At 45.2% G+C, this 22,754-nt stretch overlaps 1 protein-coding gene across 1 annotated transcript; it reads left to right on the forward strand.

The window, feature by feature from the left end:
- The first annotated feature begins 685 nt into the window (after positions 1–685).
- LOC128571718 (mitochondrial genome maintenance exonuclease 1-like) lies at positions 686–22,167 on the forward strand. The gene is made up of 4 exons (XM_053571350.1): positions 686–732; positions 1,962–2,046; positions 19,269–19,391; positions 19,463–22,167. The coding sequence occupies exons 1-4, from the start codon at positions 686–688 to the stop codon at positions 20,516–20,518; spliced, it is 1,311 nt and encodes a 436-aa protein (XP_053427325.1). The 3' UTR covers positions 20,519–22,167.
- The last annotated feature ends 587 nt before the right edge of the window (positions 22,168–22,754 follow it).

The following is a 22,754-nucleotide window of genomic DNA, read 5'->3' on the forward strand; positions in this document are numbered from 1 at the left end:
GCAGGGTGAGTGACTCCCTGTTACACCTTTCCTTTCTCAGACACTGCCCCCTCTCCCCTGAGATGGCTAACTGAGGAAATAATGCCACAGTGATCAAGTGGGGAACCTTGAAACCTAATGAGGCAAACCTGCTCAAATCCGATCGGAATGCATTTCCAAGTCAGTGCAGGGTCACGGGATAGAAACATGAAGATGTTTGCTCTGCTTTGCTCTAAAAAGAGAAGAAAGAAGGGAGGTTGGCAGGACTGTCTGTAAAGGGGAGACTGTCTGTAAAGGGGAGACTGCCTGTAAAGGGGAGACTGTCTGTAAGGGGGAGACTGCCTGTAAAGGGGAGACTGCCTGTAAAGGGGAGACTGTCTTGCCATTTACTTGTCTCTGTTGATGACGTTCCGATCTTAGTCTCTAGGTGCCGACTTAATTTCATCGAGTTGGTCATTTTCAGCTCAAAGCTCATTGGGAAAACCCAGACATTCACCAGACTTCAGCAATCTAGAGAAGCCAAATCGTACCAAATTCCATCCTATCATCAGGGCAGTTTTAACATATTAACACCCCTGAACAAGCCCAGACTTGTCTTCCCGCCACCCCTACCCATCCTCCTGTCAGCAGATGGAAAATGGAGAGCTAGGATGTGATGTCAATAGCAGAGGGCTCTCCCTCAATCTGAGATGCCGGGGTAAGCGCCATGTGGAGTGAGGACTCTCCTGTGACCCAGCAAGCTCCACCCCCAGAGTGAGTACCAGGTGCATGCACAGCACAGCCCTGGGGTACAGTCCTCACTAGCTAAGTATATGCATGTATTTTTGAACAGTGGAGAGATTGTCAAGCTCTAAGTGAAGGAAAAATTCCAAGGCAGTGTGTCTCTGTTTTACAGAGGAGAGAAGATGGCTTGGCCAAGGTGAGTGGTAGAGCTGGGACCAGAAGCTGTGTCTTCCAGCTTTGAGTCTGGCGACCGCCTGGTTGCAGGATGCGGGGAAGTACGCTTTCTTAGGGGACACTGGCCACTGCAGTGAGTCCATCTTGGCCTGTACCTCCTCTATGCTCTCACAGCCACAGTGCAACTCAAAGAATCCTCCTGACCAGCACATAGAATTCCTGCAAATATCTCTGTCACCTGCCTCCATGCCACCTCCACATAAACCAGCAATCTGTAACAAAAAACACCACAAAGTGAAAAACAACAGAAAATTATTTCCTCGGAGTCTGAAAGGCTAGAAGTCCAAAATGAGGTGTCTGTGCTTCCTCGCAGACTCTGATTGGACTTCTCCTTGTCCCTTCCTAGCTTCCGGTAACAGGTGGTGTCAAGGGCACTCCTTGGCTTGCAGCTGCATCTCTCCAATCTCTGCCTACATCATCCCTGTCTGTTTCAGGTCTGTGTCCAAATTCCCCTCTTCTGCTTATAAGGACATCAGTTACATTGGATTTAGGGGCCATCTGCCTAATTGCATCTATTTATGACCTCATCTTAACTAATTACATCTGCAACAACCCTATTTCCAAATAAGTCACATTCTGAAGTACATGGGGTCAGGACCTCAACGTATCTTTTCTGGGGGGACAAAATTCAACCCGTAACATCAGACCACAATGATAAGATCACCAAGAGTCCTTCAAGGAAGCTTCCAGAACTAGGTCTTGTGAGGGAGGAGAGAAGCAGCGGTCATCTCCCTGATCCCAAACCATGATCACTGCATATCAGATGTATACAGAAGACACCTTGAATCAATATTTACTGAATGACACTTTCCAATCTCCTGATATCCCCTAAACAACATAGTATCTGTTTTTAAGACCACAGTGGTAGCTAAGTCCCTTGAAAGGGGAGCTCAGTTTCAAAAAATCCCTATTCACTTCTTTCTTCGATACTTATTATGCAAAACTCTTGGAAAGACACTAAGGTAAAGGCTACAGTGTTTTTTTTGTGTGTGTGTGTTTTGTTTTGTTTTGTTTTTGTTTTTTAGTAATGGTGGCAAAGATGAAAGAGGAAAACAGCTGACCTTTGGCACGGCACGATTTTTTTATCTCCTGCTTTCTCTTCTCCGGGAGGTAAGTTGACATTTTGATGAGACATGTATTTGAATCATGCACCCTTCCAAAATATGACTGCAAAAACAGGGGTTATTTTTAGCCAGTGAGTGAGCCGAGCTGCCTCCCTATGTGATTCTCTTCTTGTCAGCATCTTTGCCTGAACTATCACCAAAAGGAGGGTGCATCTGATTAAAAAATAGACTCATATGGTTACCAAGAAAGTGGCACTGAAAAAAAATAAATTCATAATATAAATGATGTCTACTAATCCATATATAAGGCACAAAAACCTGACAACTGTTAGTAAGATAAAATAAAAATTCTCAGTGGGATCCATTTTCCAACAGCCCACCTTTTTAGGTACTTTAACAGCCTTCATATCTACTAGTTTTTTCTCAGGGGTTTAGGAGTTAACAAATGGGAGACTCTGCTTCTCCAGGCCTGGTTTTCTTCAGGAGTTGCCCTCATGCTCTACCTCACCCAGACTAAGGGGGTGATTCTAATATTTGTCAAAGCAACCAATTACTGTGCATTTTACCAGAAACCACACACTGTGCCAGACACCTGCTAGGGACCCCTTGCATTGAAGGTGACATTCCCTTATTTATCACTCCCTCTCCCCTTTTGAAGGCCAAGTCCTTCCTGAAGATGTCTGTGATCCGTGAGACTTACAGGTGGTCTCTGGGCTCTGGGCTGGATCCAAGGCTCCCAGCCCTTCAGCTGTGTCCATGAAAGACCAGGCAGGGTGGCTCATGCCTATAATCCTAGCACTCTGAGAGGCCTGGGCAGGTGGATGGCCTGAGCTCAGGAGTTTGAGACCCTATGTCTACTAAAAATAAAAAAATCTAGCTGGGTATTGTAGCGGGCATCTGTAGTCCCAGCTACTCGAAAGGCCGAGGCAAGGGGATCTCTTGAGCCCAGGATTTTGAGGTTGCTGTTAGCTGTCATGATGCCATGGCACTCTACCCAGAGTGATAGAGTGAGACTGTCTCAAAAAAAAAAAAAAAGAAAGAAAGCAAGAAAGCAAGAAAGTGCCTCAGCAAGGATTTCTAGGATGTTTCCGAGTCTCTGGAAGATTTGGAGAAAAGTCACTTGGAAGGGTGCTGCTTTCCACACCACTCCCCATTCCATTCACTCTTTCCTTCCCCCCATCCCAACCCGTGGAATCCTCCCCCTCCCCCCCCACGCCCACCGCCCAGTTTCCCTGCCTTTCCTTTGCAGTGCAGGCTCTGGCTTCCTCTGAAGCCTGGATGCAGTCGATACCCAGGCCCGGGGCACTCAACCCCAGGTGAGCTAATCAAGGCATCCTTTTTACGTCAGAGGCTCTCTCTTGTATGAGCTTGGAAGAAAATAAAATGTTCTCCATGTCAATTCATATTCAGTGTGCTGCACAATCTCAGCAGCTCCGTGTGTAGTCACACTGTTTGCTCTCATTTTGCAAAGGAGGAAACTGAGGCTCTTAAGGGTTATGTGATATGCTTAAGGTTACAGGGAAGGGAATTAAGGGCAGGGAAGTGAGCAGACACAGGCTCACTGGCTAGTTCCAAAGCCCTTAGCCTGACTCACCCACTGCCTGAATTGATCTGGTACCTTATCCCTAAGCTGCCTCCAGCAGAATTGGGGCAAACCAATCAAAATACAGCGGGGTTAAGGATACATCGGGGGTTAAGGAAGCTCTTCCCAAGCTGCTTAAAATGACTAGGAACACAGGGCCTCTGGAAGACATGCAAGACAGCACTCAGCAGGAATTCTAAACAAGCTCACAGGCTCTGCTGTGCGCGTCTGGGCTGTATCTGCTGTGGGCCAGGAATGAGGGATTTATTCCGCTCATGAATCAGAGAATAACTATTATTATTATTATTTAGCATTGATTAATTGTTCCTCCAGCCCCCTAGGCCTCCACACAGTTCTCAGAAAATCATTAAGCTTCGGGAGTTGCCTGGACCTTGACATTCTGGGTAAAGGAGCTGCACCAGGAGCCCTTCTAGAAAACGGCAGATCTCAGAGTGGCCTGGCAAGGAGACCACACAGATGAGGTGGCCCAGCCCCCAGCAAGACCCTCCACTGCCCCCTAACCCTTGTTCCGGCAGGAGGTCTGCATGGTGACACAAGCAGAGGGGCAGAAATCACTGGCCTCCACTTCCTTACAGAGAAAACCAAGCGGGCTCTGACCCTCCTCCACACTGAGGATGCTGGGAAATGCATAAAAATGGTGCAATTACTAATAAGGGCGGTAGCCCTTCAGGGGTAATTACAGGAGCCGCCGCCTCAGCCACATCCATGTGGACCTGATTGAATGTAACGTTGTGAAGGCACCACGAGCTGTGAATCTCCATCCTGACATCCAATGACACTTCCTGACCCTTTGAATATTGTCCTCCCAGAGGTCAAAAATATGAATAAATTACTATTCTGACAACCTTGACATGGAGTAGAGGTGGGATGAAAAGCTCTCTGGGAAAAAAAAAATCTGGCATTACATTTGTTATCACAGAGAATAAAGGAAAATTCATATCTTAATTTTGCTAAATTTAAATTTGATGGGAAGAACAGAGAATAACCTTTGATGCTATGTTTTTTCAGAAGGTGACGGCCTCTTGGAGCTCAAAGACAAGATACACACTCTGTGGTTGAAGACAAAGGCTAAATTTACTACTTCCACTGACAATGCCTTCCCAAGGAGTTGGCTGAAAACCAGTGTTGTTAAACATCCGTGGTGCTTCCGGTTAGGTAAAACGTTGTGTCCTCAGCATGGGGCCATCCATCAAGACCAAGGAGATTCCCTTGCAGAGAAAACTGGGCTCAGGCAATCAGCCTGAAATCCGCTAAGCTGGGGATTTATAAGGGCTCAGCAAGGGAAGGTTGTCTCTGGTTTAGGTTCTGTCAGTGGATGAGGAAGGAGCAGAAATCAAGGCGTGGAAAGGACAGGTATGAATTGCTCAGGTAGCCTTGGGAGGGCGCCTTCAGCGTGAAGGTAAGGGGTCAATGTAAAGAGGCTGTCCATCCATCCATTGCAGCCTACAGCATATCAGACTCAAGTTCAAAGACCCAGCACTGGGTGCCTACCAGATTTGTCATTTAAGCATCTGGGAACAAGTCCAAGGAGGGGCCCTCCATCACTCAAGAGTCTGGAGTGATGGCAAGAGAGAGACAGATGAACACCCTCGTCCTTGGATGTCATTACCTTGATCTGCATCCACAGCAATACAGGGTCCAGCCCAGCAGCCAAGGCAGGCACCCTACTCTCCTGATCAGAGCCCACTGGGGTCCATATGCCCACAACACAGGCCTGGGACACTGTGACCCAACTCCCAGCTGCTGGCTTGTATTTACCTTTCACAGATCAATGAGTAGATGTGATTTTGCACCACGACACTCTGTCCCCACGTTTCCTGAATCCTGGTTCATTTCTTTACCTAGAAACACTTCCTCTGGCTGCTTCCTGGCAGTAGAGGGCAGTGGCTGAGCACCCAGGGCAGAGTCCTGCCGCCTGGTTCTGGACCCAGCGTTCCTTCTTTCTGGGTGTCACAGATGTCTTGGTGCCACCTAGGTATCCCCTTCAGATCCAAGGCTCTCCTTTCCCCAGCTGTAGGGGATGCCATTCCAAGCCACATTGCAGCCTGCAGCAAAGGCAAACATTGGCACTACTGCACCTGTTTTATTTAAAATTGCGAGAGATGCTGGTCCATCTTGGGTGGTTGCATTAATTTTAATATTTTTAAATCTTGCATTGAAATATCATTTACCTCCTTGCTAAGGTATAGCAGCCCCTGGAATTTTGCACCTGGGGTGAATGAATGCCTCAATTCGCTCACCCAGGTCTCAGCCCTGGCAGGATGGCCACAGTGGAGCCCCTCTCCGGGAAGAATCCTTGACCAGAGGGACCTGTGTCACCTGGTTTGTGCCCTTCAGAGGTGAGAGGGGTCAGTGAGGAGGTTCAAGGGCCTGACCCCCAGACCCAACTGGGGTGGATCCTGAGTGGCTGTATGAGTTTCCAGGGTTGCTATGAGAAAGGACTGTGAACTGGATGACTTAGAATGACATTCATATTCTGCCCACAGCTATGGGGGCCAGAGGTCTGAAATCAAGGTGTCAGAACGGCTGTCCTCCCTCTGAAGGTGAGAGGGGAGGAGCTGTCCCAGGCTTTTCTCTGGCTTCTGGTAGCTCCTTGCCAGGCTTTTCTCTGGCTTCTGGTAGCTCCTTGACATGGAGCAGGAACTACCATCTAATCTTGACCAAATAAGGTCACAGTATGAGGTCTTGGGGGTTAGTGTTTCAACCTGTGAACTTCAGAGACACAATTCAACCTGTAGTATCAGGTGGACTGCACCATAACCAGGCTCTCGCTCTGCCCATCCTGCCCTGCCTTCTTTTTTTTTTTTTTGAGACAGAGTCTCACTTTGGCACCCTGGGTAGAGTGCTATGGTGTCACAGCTCATAACAACCTCAAACTCCTGTGGGGAGTGATTCTGTGGTCAAGTGGGCTGTGATTCTCTTGCCTCAGCTTCCTGACTAGCTGGGACTACAGCACCTATCACAACACCTGGCTGTTTTTAGAGACTGGGTCTCACATTTGCTCAGGCATGTCTTGAACTCCTCAGCTTAAGCAACCTGCCCGCCTGGGCCTCTCAGAGTACCAGGATTATAGGTGTGAGCCATCGCACCCAGCCTTTGCCTCTGCCTTTTGCCACTCCCTACTGTAACCCAGCACAGCATCCCAATTCCTTTTTGTTTTTTAAAAAGATCCACCTACTCCAAGTCAATCCAGGTTAAGACTCCAGTGTTGTACTCAATTTATCACTCACACACTCCTCCCCCCACCCTATATCTTGGACTTGGGGAGATGGTGATCACAATTACTCGTCCCTACCAGCCCTCCTTCAGCCCTTGGGTTGCCCCTTCCTTTTCTTCCCCTTGACCCTCTGGGCCCTTCTGCCTCTGATGCATTAGGACAGGAGGAATAGCTCTTGGCCATTTGGAGCTATCAAGGTCTTCTCTCTACTAATCCCGACTTGCTGCTCATACCCCTGTGTGATAGGCTTCAAGTTGGGGACAGGAAGTCTTTGCCCTGGGCACCCACCCCAGCCAGCTCCGGCCTCTGGGTGGGTTTGAACAACTCAGGCCCATCCACCTTCTGCCATGTCTGTCCGGCCCACAGGCGATGCCTGGCCTTTGCCTCGCCATGCCATGGGTGTCCACCTCTGTCAGCCCACCTATCGTCTCCCGCCAGCCCTCTTCTTCCCTCCTCAGTTACACTCAGGGAGAAGGTCATGAGCATAAGCGACGGGAAAATGGGCAGTCAGGTCTCTTTCTGCAGACATACCCACTCTCTATGAGGGATGCTCTGAAAGCCCCATCCCTTTCCCGTCCCCTGTGGGGAGGAGGGAATCACAATGGTCTCCACTGGACTAATAAATCCCAAACTCTCACTGGTTCTTCTCCCTGTCCTGTGGTCACCACATGGTTGTGTACTCCTGAGGGAGGGGAACAGTGAGGACAGGGCTGGGGGTGGAGGGAGCCACTGGGGACAGCAGAGTCACTGGGCCATCGCTTGATAGGCCAGTGGATGCCCTGGCACTCCACTGTTTCTTCAGGACCTTTGTCCTGACCTGTGGGCCTTAGTTGCTGTTTTGGATGCCACAGAAAAGAACCACTGGACATCCTTCCAGTGGTTCTTTTCCCCAAGCGACCTGATCCCTAAGCCCCTGGAGGCAGTCCTGGGGCAGGAAGACTCCCTCCCCGAATACAGGCTGTCATTGTTGTCACTGTTGTCATGACCACAATGGGCAGTGATCTGGCTTTTCACTCAACTGGCAGTGACTTTTACTCAGCCCAAGAGACACCTTGTCCCTGTGCCTTCAGCATGGCTTCCAAGAGGACCATTGGCACAGACTCTGCTTTCTGCTTATTCCATGCAGTTTCAGCACTTCCCAACCTGATCAGGAATTGATGACTGCCAGGTTGACCCTGAGGCATCTCAGCCTCCTCTGCCCACTCTGGCCCACCCAGGGGACTACCCTCAGCTAGTTTTCTGGAGTCATTTCCAATGCAAAACTCAAGAACAAGCATTAGCCCCAACTTGGCTTCCCAGAGGCCATCATAATTATACTTGCTTCAATAAATGTCATTTACTGAGCCCTTCCACATGCCAGAACTTCATATGCATTACTTCATTCATTCTCATAGCGACCCTTATTATCATTTTCCTCATTTCACAGATAAGGAAACTGATTCTGAGCAAGGTTAAATTATTCACCAGAGGGCAAACATCTAATACACAGTGGAGTCTGGATTTGAACTCATCTCTCACTGACATGAAGTCAGTGCTTCACCCTGCTGCCTCTCTGGTGCTTTCAGCTTGTGCCCCATGCCCCAGTGGGAGCAAGGAGGCTGTAATCTCAGTTCCTCTGGTTTCAGAGCCTGCCCTGTAGAAGTGGAAAGTGGGGTGCTGTCCTTAGGGAGGGGCAGGTCTGTGGGGCTGCAGTTCCTGGGCCCAGCCTGTGTGATCCCTGCCCAGCCCCCTCAGTCAGATGCTTCCAGGCCTCTTCTCCTCTTTAGTTTTCAAATGGAAAGAAATCAATCCTCTGCAGACTCTGCTTCCTTTGAATTCTGAGCACATATGTTGAAAAGGAATCTCAAATGCAGCATGAGCTCTGTGGGCTCAGCAGGGTGGGTGTAAGTGAGAGGCTCAGCAAACAGATGTTCTGTGGACATGAGGGCTTGTTTCGTGATACACGTAAGTTTGGAGACACACATGGATGCTCACAGCTACTGACCCTCACCTTCTGTGAACCTGAAAATGTGGGAATAAAGAAAGAAAACCAGAGGCTGGGTTAAAGTTTTGTCTCACTTATTCCTTGATCTCCTATGCAGAGATCAAGTAAATGAACTTGACCTTGAAATCTCCATCCAAACCCTTCCTATCTAATAGATCCCCAAATTGCCATCCTTTTGCCTCTTGGCTTTGTTCTTGCCACCTGTTCTGGGTCTGACCCAGCTGTAGGACCATCTCCTGGTGCCTCAATTTCAAGTTAAGTTCTTGGTTGAATGGCTTTTCCTCCTTGGCACTTGTTCCAACATTAGCCGAGATTCGAAAAGTTGGGTTTCACAGGAACATTCCTGGAACTGATCTGTGTAGAAAATATTGCCCCCTCAAGCCCTTTCAAATGCCATTCTCTCTGTCTGTGGAGTAGGACAACCCTCCCTGTCTTTTCAGGTAACTTTAAAACCTGAGAGGGAAGGAGGACTATAGGAGCCAAGCCCTCTACACCGTGTGTTAGTCCTCCTAACACATTCCCCAGTGCCACCTCAGCCTCTCCCAGACTCCAGGAGCTTAGTCCTAGAGTTTGAGGTGGGAGACAATCCCCTCTTGACTCAGTGGCAAATTGTGGACAATAGGGGATGAATTTTGGAGTCACTTAAAACTGGACTCAATGACTAAAGTCCAACTCTGCCATGTACTAGCTACATGACCACGACCGTAAGGGAGAAACTTAATCCTGCTGAGTTTCTGGGGTCACTATTTTTATGATGGAGACTACACAGTGGCGAATTCATCAGGGTTAGGTTTAAAGTCAGAGCCCAAGGAAGGAATCACTATTGGTCAGAGCTGCCCTTGGGAACCCCTGAAATCAGCCATGCTCCCAGAGCCTCCCTTCTCAATGGAGATCAACACGGCAGCATCTTTGTTACTGAGCTGCTACAAAGAGGAGGCCAACACCTAGAGGACGTTCTGTAATGAATATTTTATAAATAAAGGTCCATTTAGCTACAATTTCCCCTTCTTTCTATGTATATGACTTTATGGGCAGCTTTTGGGACACCTATTTTCTACTACATTGTTACCCCAAATCCTAGGACCTATACAGAGCCAGCTTCATCATTAGCTAGGCTCAGGGCAAGATGAAAATGAGGTGCCCTTGCTGGGGTGGACACGTCCATCTCCCCTTCCCATACGCCTGGCTCCCCACTCCCACAGGTGGGCAACCACCAAAGGATTGCAATTACTGCACCTGGCCATGCTCAGTGTCTGGATTAGAGGCAAATGACAGCCCCCAGCTGAGCCCTCTGCCAAACACATCATGGCCCTGCCAGCCGGTTAGGGATGACCACCACCAACCTCAGAGGCTGAAAGACACACACCTGATCTCTACCTTCCCCGTGCCCACACTCAGGCCCTGCCAGAAGCAATACCCCGGTGGAGGGTGGGTGGAGGGGTTGAGAGGAGGGGAGACGGAGAAGGAGAGGGAGGTTGGGTGGGGCCTAAGATGCCAAGGGGCAGCTGAGAACCAGTCCCAAGGAGACAGGGAGGTCATAGGGGTGACATGATGCTGAACCAAGGTCTAAGTCCCCAACACACGCACCATTGTCCCATCATACTCATTCACGAAATTCAAGACAAAATGATTAAGAACTTCAAGTCCCAGCACCTAAAGATCATTAAAGCCTAAACCTAAGGCCTTTCCTTATGGGAAAGGCCCAGCTCAGAGCCCTGTGGGATGCAGTATGCCCACAGTTCAAACAAAGGCTGAGAGGCAAAGCCACAGGCTTTGGAGATGGGCCAGGGCTCAGTTCATACTCTGCCTCTCCCACTTTCACCCTGGGTGATCTAAAGCTGGAGATCAAGGGTGCGAGGCGATGGCCAGCCCTCAGTAAGGGCATGGGAAGTACAGCTTCTGACGGAGTGACAGGTTTCCAGCAATGATGCTTCAGAAGCTAGATCCAGCCCTCCTGGTGCTCCAGTGAATGTGGCAGCAATCCAGGAAGAGGAGTTTAGACAGACACATAGGAAAGACAGCACATAGGAAAGCTTATCAGGGGGCGGTAGAGCAAAAGTGAGCAGCAGTGAAGTCACAAGGCTGGGGTTATTACCAGTCAAAAAGACACTTTACTTTGGTTTCTAAAAACAAAAAAAAATAGACATCTGGTAGGTGACAAGAACTAATCAGTCATTTGGGGAAAATTAAGCTTGTTGTCTGTGAGTTCAAATATCCATTTGAATATCATCAAAATGCTTTGGAATCCGGTGCCTGAAAGTAATTACAGTGATGTAGTTAGCGTTTTGTCACACAATGCAATTAAGGGTAAGGTTTTGGCCAACATCTTAAGCCTATTAGGAGATCTGTATGGAAGCTGGCCATGTTTTCAAGGATGTGGATGAGACTGAGGCTCAGTTGTGCTGCTTTCCTGCAAAATACACCTTGACCATCCAGCCCTGGTCTGGTCCCTGGGTGACCCAAACACACTATCTTGGTCCACACGCCAGTGGTTGCAAAAGAGTAAGAGGAGCCTGGTCAACCTGCACCCCCCATGACTCTGCAGCTCTTTAATACATCACTGTTGTGGCCTCGGTCACTTCTGATAGCAAATATGATTTTAGCTGTTAGGTAGCTGATAGAAAACAAAACATAATTTATAGCCAAATTCAGCCTGCAGCAGCACACACGTGGCTCCCAGCAGCCTAAACTGCACAAACACACCCAAGAGCAGGTTTGGGTTGGGCCAAGGAGAGTGGATGAGATGTCCCCCCACACACACTCGGGGCTTTCTGTAGGAGGAAGGGGAGAATGGAAATCTAGTTACTATTTCTTACAACTACAATTTTTGAAATACACTTTGAGAATTTTATTACTAATACGTTCTGCCATAATTATGCAGGGTGGCCATAAAGTTCGCGTGCAATTTAAAATAGACAACTATTTTAAATTGTGAACTTTCTGACTGCCCTGAATTATTAATAATAAATAACCTACTAAAGTGAGGCTTTTGTTTTTTCCTAATTCCAAAGAGAAAACAATTCTTTATTCCTTTCATTGCCTGCTTTGCAGATTCAGTCCTCTAGGGTGACATTAGGGAATGTCCCTGTGCCCTTGGAAAGGACATGATTTGAAAGCCCTGAATTCTCATGCTGGCTGCATGAGGTTGGAGGGATAAGAAGGGGTGAGAGATAATCTGGGAAGGGATTGAAACTCAGAGGTGTCAAGCTCTGGGTTCAAGCTTAATGAGCTCTCAGAACTGAACAGCGTGTATGCATGTATGTGCTTGTACGTGTCCCATAGGAAAGTGGCTTCTAGCTTGGTTTGTTTTCAATTCCTCACACAGACACCATTTTAAACAGGGGAGTTGTGAAGCACAGCCAGTAGCTGGTCCAGTTGGGCCCACCCAGATTCTAATCCTGCCTTCATTACTTATCAGCTCCATGACCGTGAACAAATTATCTAACCTTGATAAGCCTCAGATTTCTGTTAAATTAGGATGAAATTCTATTGATAGCATAAGATGCAAAATTAAATGAGATGAAGTATGTTAAGATACAAATGACAGTTGCCGCCAAACAGTAGCTGCTCAATAAGTGTTATTATATGTGCTCCACAGTTATGCATGGCTTAATGACAATAATACATTCTGAGAAATGTGTCAGTAGGTGATTTTCTTGTTGTGCAAACATCATAGAGTATATTTGCACAAGCCTAGCTGGTATATCTTACACACGTAGGCTAAATGGTATAGACAATTGCTCCTGGGCTACAAACATGTACAGTATGTCGTCGTACTAAATACTGTAGGCTATTGTAACACAATGATATCTATGTATCAAAACATATCTAAACACGGAAAAGGTACAGTAAAAATACAGTGTTATGATCTTATGGGAACACAGTCATATGTCTGACAATTAAGTTCTCAAACTCATCCTAAGAAAAGTGCTACATACCTCTTTGCTGAATATCACCATAGTCAACTTCAAAGTCCTCCCCTTGGGAAACTATGCACTGATGCCAGTGCCTATGCCACCTTCAAAGCAAATTTGGAACTCTTTTTCTGGAATGACTATCAGAGCTGTCATTGTAATACCCTTGATGTCCTGGATGCTATCAAAATGTCTTCCTTTCAATATTTCCTTTATCTTTAGGTAAAGAAAAAAGTCACTGGAAGCCAGATAAAGTGAGTAGGGGGGCTGTTGCAATACATTTGTTTGTTTACTAGCTAAAAACTCCCTCACAGACAGTGCTGTGTGATCTGGTGCATTGTCATGATGCAAGAGCCATGAGTTGTGGGCCAAAATTTTCAGTTAAGGTTTTCCTATTTCTCTATCAATATTTACTCGATCTGCTATGCTTCCCATAGTCAGCTGATTATTTTGATGCACAACTCAAGGATTTTTTGCCATGTTTCATCAGTTCTGTTCGTTACTGGCAGCCCTAATCTTTCTTCATCAGTGATCCTTTCTCTCCCCTCAGAAAAGCATTTGATCCATTTGTACACAGCTGTTTTCTTCATGGCATTATCCTCATAAACTTGGACTAACATATCCATGATTTCCCTTCCACTCTTGCCAAGTTTTTTTTTTTCACTCTTGCCAAGTTTAACAAGAAATTTACAAATGTCTGTTCATTGCTCTAATTCAAGCTCTGATATTCTCACAACAGCACACAAAAACATACAACAATAATGAACACCACTCAGCAAGACACCACTACACACTGACACAAACACAACTGTGAGACTCTAAATATACCAATGTTAGGAAACCTTACTGAGCTGTTTGTCCAGTGCTGCCAACATAAGGGTACAGTGACAAGTTTATGAACTTAATTGTCAGGCCTTATATGTATGTTTATATTGTATGTATGTATGTATGTATCCATTTTTTTACTGAAATGTATGTATCCATTTTTTTACTGAAATGAACAAGGCTGTACAACAGTTGATTCAACAAGTAATGTTTGAGCGCCTCTCATGCACAAGCAAATAGAATTCTATAGCAGTTAAACATGCGGGCCTTGCTTTCAAAGAACTCAACAGGAGAGGAAGTAACACAGGTAAGAAGAGGTAAGACCAGCCCCATATGCTGAGGGTGGCGGGTTCAAACCCAGCCCCGGCCAAACTGCAACAAAAAAAAAAAAGAAGAGGTAAGATCCAGGGGAGTAACATGTGAACAAAGTGCTCTTGAGTTGGGAAGACGGAGAAGGAAAACCACTCAGGGAAATTGTGCCTATCACTCAACCTCTTAACCCATCTGCCCTTCTACAGCAGGGATTAATAACCCTCTCCTTCACTCTTAGAGTTGGTATGTGGCCCAAAAGAAATTTACATATAAACAAGTACCAGAATATATAACACACTCTTAAAACCAGTGAGTCTCGCAAGAGTAATGGAGACAGATCATCGGTAAGAATAGAAGGATACTTGGAAACTTTGCATATTGGTTGTTTACAAAAACCACGAGCAGTCCCAGGTGTTCCAACTTCACAGAAGTTGGCTTGATAATTTTTATCAGGCTTTCAAATTTCCAACTCCACTGTAGCGAAGGCTTTGAATAGAAACATGTTCACAAGAAACTGAGTACACACTTATAAATGGGAAGTTGAAATATTCCATGGAAAAAGAAGTGTATAGGAAATGCTTGCCCCTACAGAAAGGGCTTCTATGAGTCCCCCAGTGAGCTCAAGAACATAGGAAGATAAGAAACCCAAAGGCAGTCTATGCAGCCACCAGACCTTGTGATGACTCTGGTTTGAATCATGAGTTTGATCATCAATAGCCACCAATTTTATTTTAAAAATAGATCCACCTGTTTGTGTATCATCTGATAAAACTTCCATGCCTATTTGTGTCATGAAAAAACAAGGAGGAAGAGAGTTTGTTTATAAATCAGACAGAGACACAGATTGCTGTCTCACTAGTACCTCCATTTAATCCTTGACAAACATCGACTGAGGGTGTTTGGGGCCGAATTGTGTTTCTCCAAAATTTATACACTCAAATCTGAACTCCCAGCATTTCAGCATGTGACTGCATTTGGAAACAGAGTTTTTAAGGAGGTGACCAAATGAAAATGAGCTTATTAGGTTGGGCCCTAATCCAGTAAGACTGCATCCCTATAAGAGATTTGGACAGACTGGATGGAAGACTGTGAAGACATGGGAGATGACAGGCATTTTCAAGGCAAGGAAAGGGTCTGTATTGAGGCCAGAACCCCAATTTTTAAACCAGCATTAAGTGATACCAATGGCCGCATGTGGAGAGATAGAAGAGAAGAGTGCAAAAATCAAAGGGAAACCCTCTTCTTGAGGACTCCCACACAGGGCTACCATGTACTGGGAAGTTGCTGCCAGGGTGTTGGAGAAACAAGGAAGATCAAGACACTGTACTCATCTCAGAACTCACAATCTAGTGAGGGAGACAAAGACTTATAAACACAGCATAGCTGATGCTTGCTGGAGGCCCTGCCAGAGAGCAGTGGGGGCATAAAGAAAGCATGAGTGCTCCATGCTGGAGTGGGGAGAGTGGCATAGAGGGCTCTCACAAAAATGAGTAGATCCAAAATTGCAATATGCTCTCCTGTCCCTCTGTGTTGATGTTTAATGAATGCATCATGCCTCTTGGTGTAGCAGTAGGCTATTTACTTGCCAGACTTGTTCTTTTGGGCAGTAAATAAGCATTAAGTTCATTGGACTGCAAAGTCTCTAGAGTTTTCTAATTCTGTTGGGCAGCCTAGGAGAGGCAAAGCCAGATGCTCTTCCAGACAACCAATAAATGAGATTGGACACCTCCATGGAAAGACAGCAATAAGGTAAAAGGGAGGGAGGGAAGAGAAGGAGGGAGGAAGAAGGGAAGGAAGACAAGGGAGGAAGGGAGGGACGGGAGACAAGGGAGTGAGGGAAGGGAGACAAGGGAAGGAAGGGAGGGAGGGAGGAAGAGAGACAGAAGGTAGTTGGGGAGGACCTTTGTCCAGATTTCACACAATTGCACAGAATGTCCAAACATCTAAAGATCACATGAGTAATGTCAAGTGTTAGAATGTTTGGTCTATAAGCAGCCAAACCAACGTCCAGAGGTTTGCCTGAGGTTTCTGCACTCCTTCTGGACAGGAAGTCTTGCACACGCTCACCAGAAGAAGGCCATGTGTTTCAGAAAAGTGAACATGATGCAACTAGGCATTGAGCCCCACCCCTCCCTGATGATACCCAGAAGACTGTTTTCCTTTCTCTTAAAATAACTCACCATAAAGTCCAGACCCAACCACCAACATATACACTGGGACCAGCCACCCATACTCTGTCCCCACTGGCAGCATGGGTTTTAACAACACAGGAAGAGGGGGTATTCATCCAGCCAGTGGTCCTCAGATGGCTGGGTGTCTAAATAGCACCAGCAGGTGAGTTACACATATGCAGAGTCTCAGGCCTGCCCCAACCATTAGAGGGTCTGTACTGAGGCCTCTGATTTTGATCCATATTTTTAAACCAGCATTAAGTGATGCCAATGGCCACATGTGGAGAGATAGTCAGCCAGCAGCATCCTTAGAAATACAGATGAGAAAATTAAGGCCAAGATCATAGAGCTGTTGGTGGTAAAATTTGTTAGAACTCTGTCTTTCTGCCTGGAGGGCACCACAATAGCAACTCAAGACACCAGTTCATTGGCCCACAGGACTCTGCTACTTCCCTATGGCTCTGTGCCTCACTCCACTTCCCAAAGTCTTTCTGACCAAATGGAACAAAGTCGGAGGCTGGGAGTGGTGGCTCACGCCTATAATCCTAGCATTCTTGAGAGGTCAAGGTGGGTAGATCTCCTGAGCTCAAGCATTCAAGACCAACCTGAGCAAGAGTCAGACTTCATCTCTACTAAGATAGAAAACTTAGCTAGGCATTGTGGGGGTACTTGTAGTCCCAGCTACTAGGGAGGCTGAAACAAGAGGATCACTTGAGCCCAAGAATGGGAGCTCACTGTGAGCTATGATGCCACAGCAGTCTACCCTGGGCAACAGAGTAAGACTTTGTCTAAAAAAAAAAAAAAGTCAGGCACAGTGGCTCATGCCTGTAATCCTAGCACTCTGAGAGGCCAAGGCAGGTGGATTGATTGCTTGAGCTCAGGAGTTCGAGACCAGCGGAGCAAAAGTGAGACCCTGTCTGTACTAAAAATAGAAAAACTGAGGCAAGAGGAGCACTTGAGCCCAAGAGTTGGAGGTTGCTGTGAGCTATGATGCCACAGCACTCTACCCAGGGGAACAGCTTGAGGCTCTGTCTTAAAAAAAAAAAAAAAAAAAAAGAAGGAACGAAGTCAGAGGCAGGTTAAAATTTGGGGGGAGAATTCTCTGAATAAATGCTAGGGGTGCTGTAAAGCGGCAGTGAAATTTGAGGTGTGGGTGGTCATTGGAATGAACACAAGGCTCTGAAATAGTCAAAAAGCCAAAAAAAAAAAAAAAACCCTCAGAATTCAAATTGAAGTGAAAACTGAGATTGTAGCCTAAATTAATGTACGTAATCAGTACTTATCCTCCTTTCAACTTCTATTCATGACCACTTAGTATCATAAGCTTTACCTTACAAAAGACCATTCTATACGTATTTGTTTAGGGTTGAGAAAATAATCTTTTCAAGATTATCAGAGGGCTCCAAGGGGAAGGTGATTTCCACCCCATGTTCGTGAACTTGAGAAGACTTTCAACATAATGGTTGACATATAAAAGACATTTATAATAATTACTTAGGCACTCAGGACAGCTTGGACAATAAGAAGCCTGCTTCCAAACTTCCTTGATCAGAAGTGTTTGCTATGACTAAGGGCCCTGTAGACGGTAGGCACTGACTTCACCTAACCTTTGCACTTGTAATAAAAATGCAATAAAGTAATTGGTTAAAATAGAGACATGTCTGATAAAAGGTATTTGCTTTTTAAGGTAACTGATTAAAATAGGAGCGTATCTGATAAATGAGTTTATGGGGGGGTGGAAGGCCATGCCTTGCTAATTAGTCAAGATTCTATTTCCTACATAGATTCCTTCCTTAACTCTTTGAAGAGAAATGAAGCAATGGAACAGTGCAAATGCTCAATGATACTAACCAATAAGTAACAGGTGCGCTCATCAAGGAGACAGTTGTTTACACGCTGTAACATGTGTTTTTAACATGTGTTTACCTTCCCAGCACTAGAAGGTACAGCACTCTACGGCATATTTAATCATGAAACTGTGGTTCCCATCAGGGCATGAATATTCTTTGACCTTCTTTGCCATAAAGCAGGAGACACTGACAGTTAGGAAAAGAGACTCTCTGAATACTCCCATCACTTCATGCATTGAGATCTACCCGGGAGTTGAAAATCCATGAATGTCTCCATCAACCTTATTTCCCTGGAGCATTTTCTCTGCCTTAGTTCCCTTTAAAAATGTTCCAATTTTTAATTAAAATTTTATTTCCTAACAATTAAATGTATGAAGAATGACACTTGGTATAATTATGAGCAGACCAGAATGCATTACACATTGCAGTAGTAATAAGCATGACAAGAACAAGGGTATCATAAATAAGCATGCATTGATTGCTCACCTTTTTGTGTCCCCTAATAGCAATTAATGAAGCTGGAAGGCAGCCATATTGACTCTGGGCACTGTATAAAGTGAAGGCCACGGGTGCCCAGGAATTGATGCTCCCTGAGCTGCTATGGGCTTGGCCCTAGGGACTAACTTTATTTAACACAGCTGCTTGAGGTTACAATCTTTTCCTGCTGGATAAACTATATTTTCCCTTGAGGCCCCCAACCTTAGACAGATCTGGGGGGAGCAGAGTGACTGCAAGTGAAACAATCCTTGGGGATCTGCTTTTACAGCAAAAGAGCTATTCTTTGCAGAACCCAGCAAAGGGAGAGAGAGACTTCCCAAGTCATGGTGCAACCTGCCCTGGCACCGAAACCAGGGAGCATCAAATAACACTTGCAGACAAGATAAGCCTTTCATAATCAATTGGGTACTTAGGGAGTGTCTGCATAGACACAACACTCTTCTGGGAAGAAGCATATCACCCGATGAAACCTCTGAAATGCTTGATACTTCCTAACCCAACAGTGTTGTGCGTTCTTCTCTCTTACAATTAGAAATTACTTATTTTTCAAGACTTGGCTGTTTATTGAGGTTTCTCAGTTAACCAGAACCCACCTAATTAGAATCTTTGTTTGACTGGATATTCCTCTCCCTTTGAATATTTTTTTTTTTTTTTGTGGTTTTTGGCCAGAGCTGGGTTTGAACCTGCCACCTCCAGCATATGGGGCCGGCGCCCTACTCCTTTGAGCCACAGGCGCCGCCCCCTTTGAATAAAAATTTTTAATAATTTTAAGAGCAGGCGGGAGAGATAAAAGTACGGGTCCTGAGAGGTGGTTTGCTCCCTCCGAATTGAGAGAAGCGGGGTGGCTTCAGAGGTAGCTGGGCTTCTATTTAAACCGCCTTTTCGCTAATGCAGACTCCCGCCCGAAGGGTCACAACGGTCCTGTCCCCGCCCGGGGTGCACGGCCTTCTGCGGATCACGAAGGCTGGTCCTGCTCTGCTGACCGCCGTTTCCCAGCTCCGACTTGGAACAAGTAACGTGACCCTTCAGAAACCTGACTTCCAGGATTACAAAAATTAAAAAGGCCTTCGACATTGCAAATAGACTAGCGAGAAGTGAAAACAAATCTAAAGATGAAGGCATTTCAGAGCGTCTGCAGGCAGTTCCGAAGTTCAAAGGGGTTTTCCGTGAAAACTGTTGCCCTTGGGGGTTTCTCTACTTCCTGTTATTTGTGTGACAGGAAGAAAAAAGTGAACCCATATGAAAAAGTGGACCAAGAAAAATATTCTCATTTAGTACAGTCTGTCTTGTCATTCAGAGGCCTTGTGCATACCCCAGAATCATTGTTCGAAGAAGATGCTTTACTCTATGGACCTGTGAGTAAGCATAAACCCCCAAAGCAGGAAGAGGAAGCAAGAGTTCCACAAAATCGGTTTCCTATCTTCAATCCAAAGAGAAGTGTTAAATCAAATGCAAGTGATCCTTTAATTCCTTTGAAAATCCCTTTGCAAAGGAATGTGATACCAAGCGTGACCCGAATCCTTCAGCAGACCATGACAAAACAACAGACTTTCTATTTGGAGAGGTGGAAACAGCGAATGATTCTGGAATTGGGAGAAGATGGCTTTAAAGAATATAATTCAAATATATTTTTACAAGGGAAACGGTTCCATGAAGACTTGGAATACATACTTTCACCTTCACCCCAGGGAAACCTAAAAGAGAGAGATGAAAATCTCCTTGAATCTGGTTACATCCAAAGTGTCCAGCATATTCTGAAAGATGTCAGTGGAGTTCAAGCCCTCGAAAGTGCCGTTCAACATGAAACCTTAAAGTATACAGGTCTGCTGGACTGTGTGGCTGAGTATCAGGGCAAGCTATGTGTGATTGATTGGAAGACATCAGAGAAACCAAAACCTTTTATCGGAAATACATTCGACAACCCACTGCAAGTGGTGGCATACATGGGTGCTGTGAACCATGATCCCAACTACAGCTTTCAGGTTCAGTGTGGCTTAATTGTGGTGGCCTACAAAGACGGATCACCTGCCCACTCACATGTCATGGATGCAGGGCTTTGTTCCCACTACTGGGCCAAGTGGCTTCTTCGACTAGAAGAATATACAGAAAAGAATAAGGATGAGAATATGCAGAAAACAGATTAGGGAGCAGGACACCATTTGGGAACATTCAGCAGTCTGGAAGATGTATTGCTGTTTACTACAATCCAGAAACTTATGTAGGTGCTACCAGATCTGAGTGCTACATTAACATAAGTGGAAGTATTAATTTCTTGAAACATATTGCTATCAAAAAGACTGAAAAGCCAGGAAAGTCTAGATTTAAGGAGCTGGACTTGAGCACGTCAACTATGCTACCTCTGTTATTTGCCTGAAAAGAGGGCAAGCAGGGTAGGCAGTCACACTGGCAGTTAGACTCCCTCGGTGGACCTCGGTGTCCTGGGAAGGACACCCAGTCTTTGAACTGAGATTGGAAGTTCAATGAGGCTGAACGTGCCAAGCCTTTCCCCAGGTTCACCAGGAGGAAAGAACCCACATACTCCTGCGGTATGTAGAGGGGAAAGGTTCGGCCAACTCTCACTACCAGTGCAGTTTCTTGAAACTTTTATATATTGGGGCTCTATATATTTCAGTTGGAGGGAAAGCTAACATTGAGCCTTTTTAAAAATAAATATGGGATTATTCAGCATCAAGTAAATGCTGCTGTCTGGAAAGATGGAATGTAATCCAAGCTGTTGGCAGTATGCCTTGGCATACCACCAAATGACCCCAGAAGTAGCCAGGCCCCAGTTTGCAAAGCGTAATTGTAGGTGTTTTAATAGCTTTTTCTGGTGTGAGTGAGAGGATCATGAGAGAAATTTATCATTTGTAGAATTGTTCAGCTATAGGGAACAATAATAAAATTGATTAATTTTTGTTCTGTGTTTGATAGGTAATAAAAATTATTAGTTTCGGGCGGCGCCTATGGCTCACAGGAGTAGGGTGTCGGCCCCATATACTGGAGGTGGCGGGTTCAAACCCAGCCCTGGCCAAAAAGTGCAAAAAAAAAAAAAAAAAATTATTAGTTTCATTGGATTTGGGAAATTTACATAAATGCCTATTATAGCCTGTGAAGGTCTCCTATTTTATTGAGTGAATCTGTTAGCATTTGAGTTACATTTGCTGCCTTAAAATAGTAGGCTGCTATAATGACTTTTTTCTGTTATTAGCTGTTATTTATGAGAAATAAAATAACAAGAAATGAGTAAAGAGTTTTGTTAGTTTTAGTTTTGTTTCTTTTTATTTCAGTTTGTGTATTTATAGGATAATTTCATAAACCTGCAAATGGTTTGGACTTTGTGGTTTTGTTTTTGTTGGGAGGGAGGTTGGTCTCACTCTTGCCCAGGCTGGAGTACAGTGGTGCAGTCATAGCGCATACAGCTTTGAAGTTTTGAACTCCTGGGCTTAAGTGATTCTCCTACCTTATTAGCCTCTGAGTAGCTAGTACTACAGGTATGTGCCACTATGCTGTGTAATTTTTTTTTTCTTTGTAGAGACAGGGTCTCATGATGTTGCCCAGGCTGTGGATTTTGTTTTTAAATTTAATATTTTACCACTGGCCTAGTGGCTTTGGTCCTCACTAAGCTCTCCACCATGGTCACCTGGCAAAAAAAGCAAGGTTCAGGTAGGAGATAATAGCATTAGGGAGACCTTTGTATTAACACTACACACCTCTGACTTTAGGTGTTTTTTTTTGTTTGTTTTTTAAACTAGTATATATTTCTGTAGTCTGTAATTTCCAAAATCAAAAATAAAGGAAGATAATTAAAACAAAAAAAATAAGAATTTTAAGAGCAAACATTTACATAGTACTTACTAATATTGTGATATCAGAGTTCTGGCTCATATTCATTAGAAACCAGTACTCTGTGTTTACTTGGGTGACACACCCCATTCAAAGATTTTTTCAATAGACATTCCTGGTCTCTAACGCCCAGAGACATCCCTGTCATTACCCTCTCTGTAGTTCATTTTCCCCATGATGCTAATTCTCTGGCCTCTTCCTCCCTGAGCATACTGTTAATAACCAAGGATAAAGATACAAAGACCTATAGGAGACCACGGCATGATTCTACTCAACTTGGGGAAAAGCAAAGAACTGACTCAGCGAAGACTCTGATTTGCCCCTACACCACAGAATTACCAATTTGGCTGGTACTGTTTACTAAATTAAATTCTTTTCCCACTGAATTGAACAACTCTAGCATCAACCAGGGCATGAACAGTGTATTAGGAGGTTAATTTCTCTTAGTAAGTAGGTTAGGTTCACTATAAGTTGTCAGGCCTTAGCATGGGATAGTCCCAGCCATAAAATGTTTACCTCCAACCGCTCAAAATCATT

The sequence above is a fragment of the Nycticebus coucang genome, chromosome 19 (genome assembly GCF_027406575.1).
Source record: "Nycticebus coucang isolate mNycCou1 chromosome 19, mNycCou1.pri, whole genome shotgun sequence".
Classification (NCBI taxonomy): Eukaryota; Metazoa; Chordata; class Mammalia; order Primates; family Lorisidae; genus Nycticebus; species Nycticebus coucang.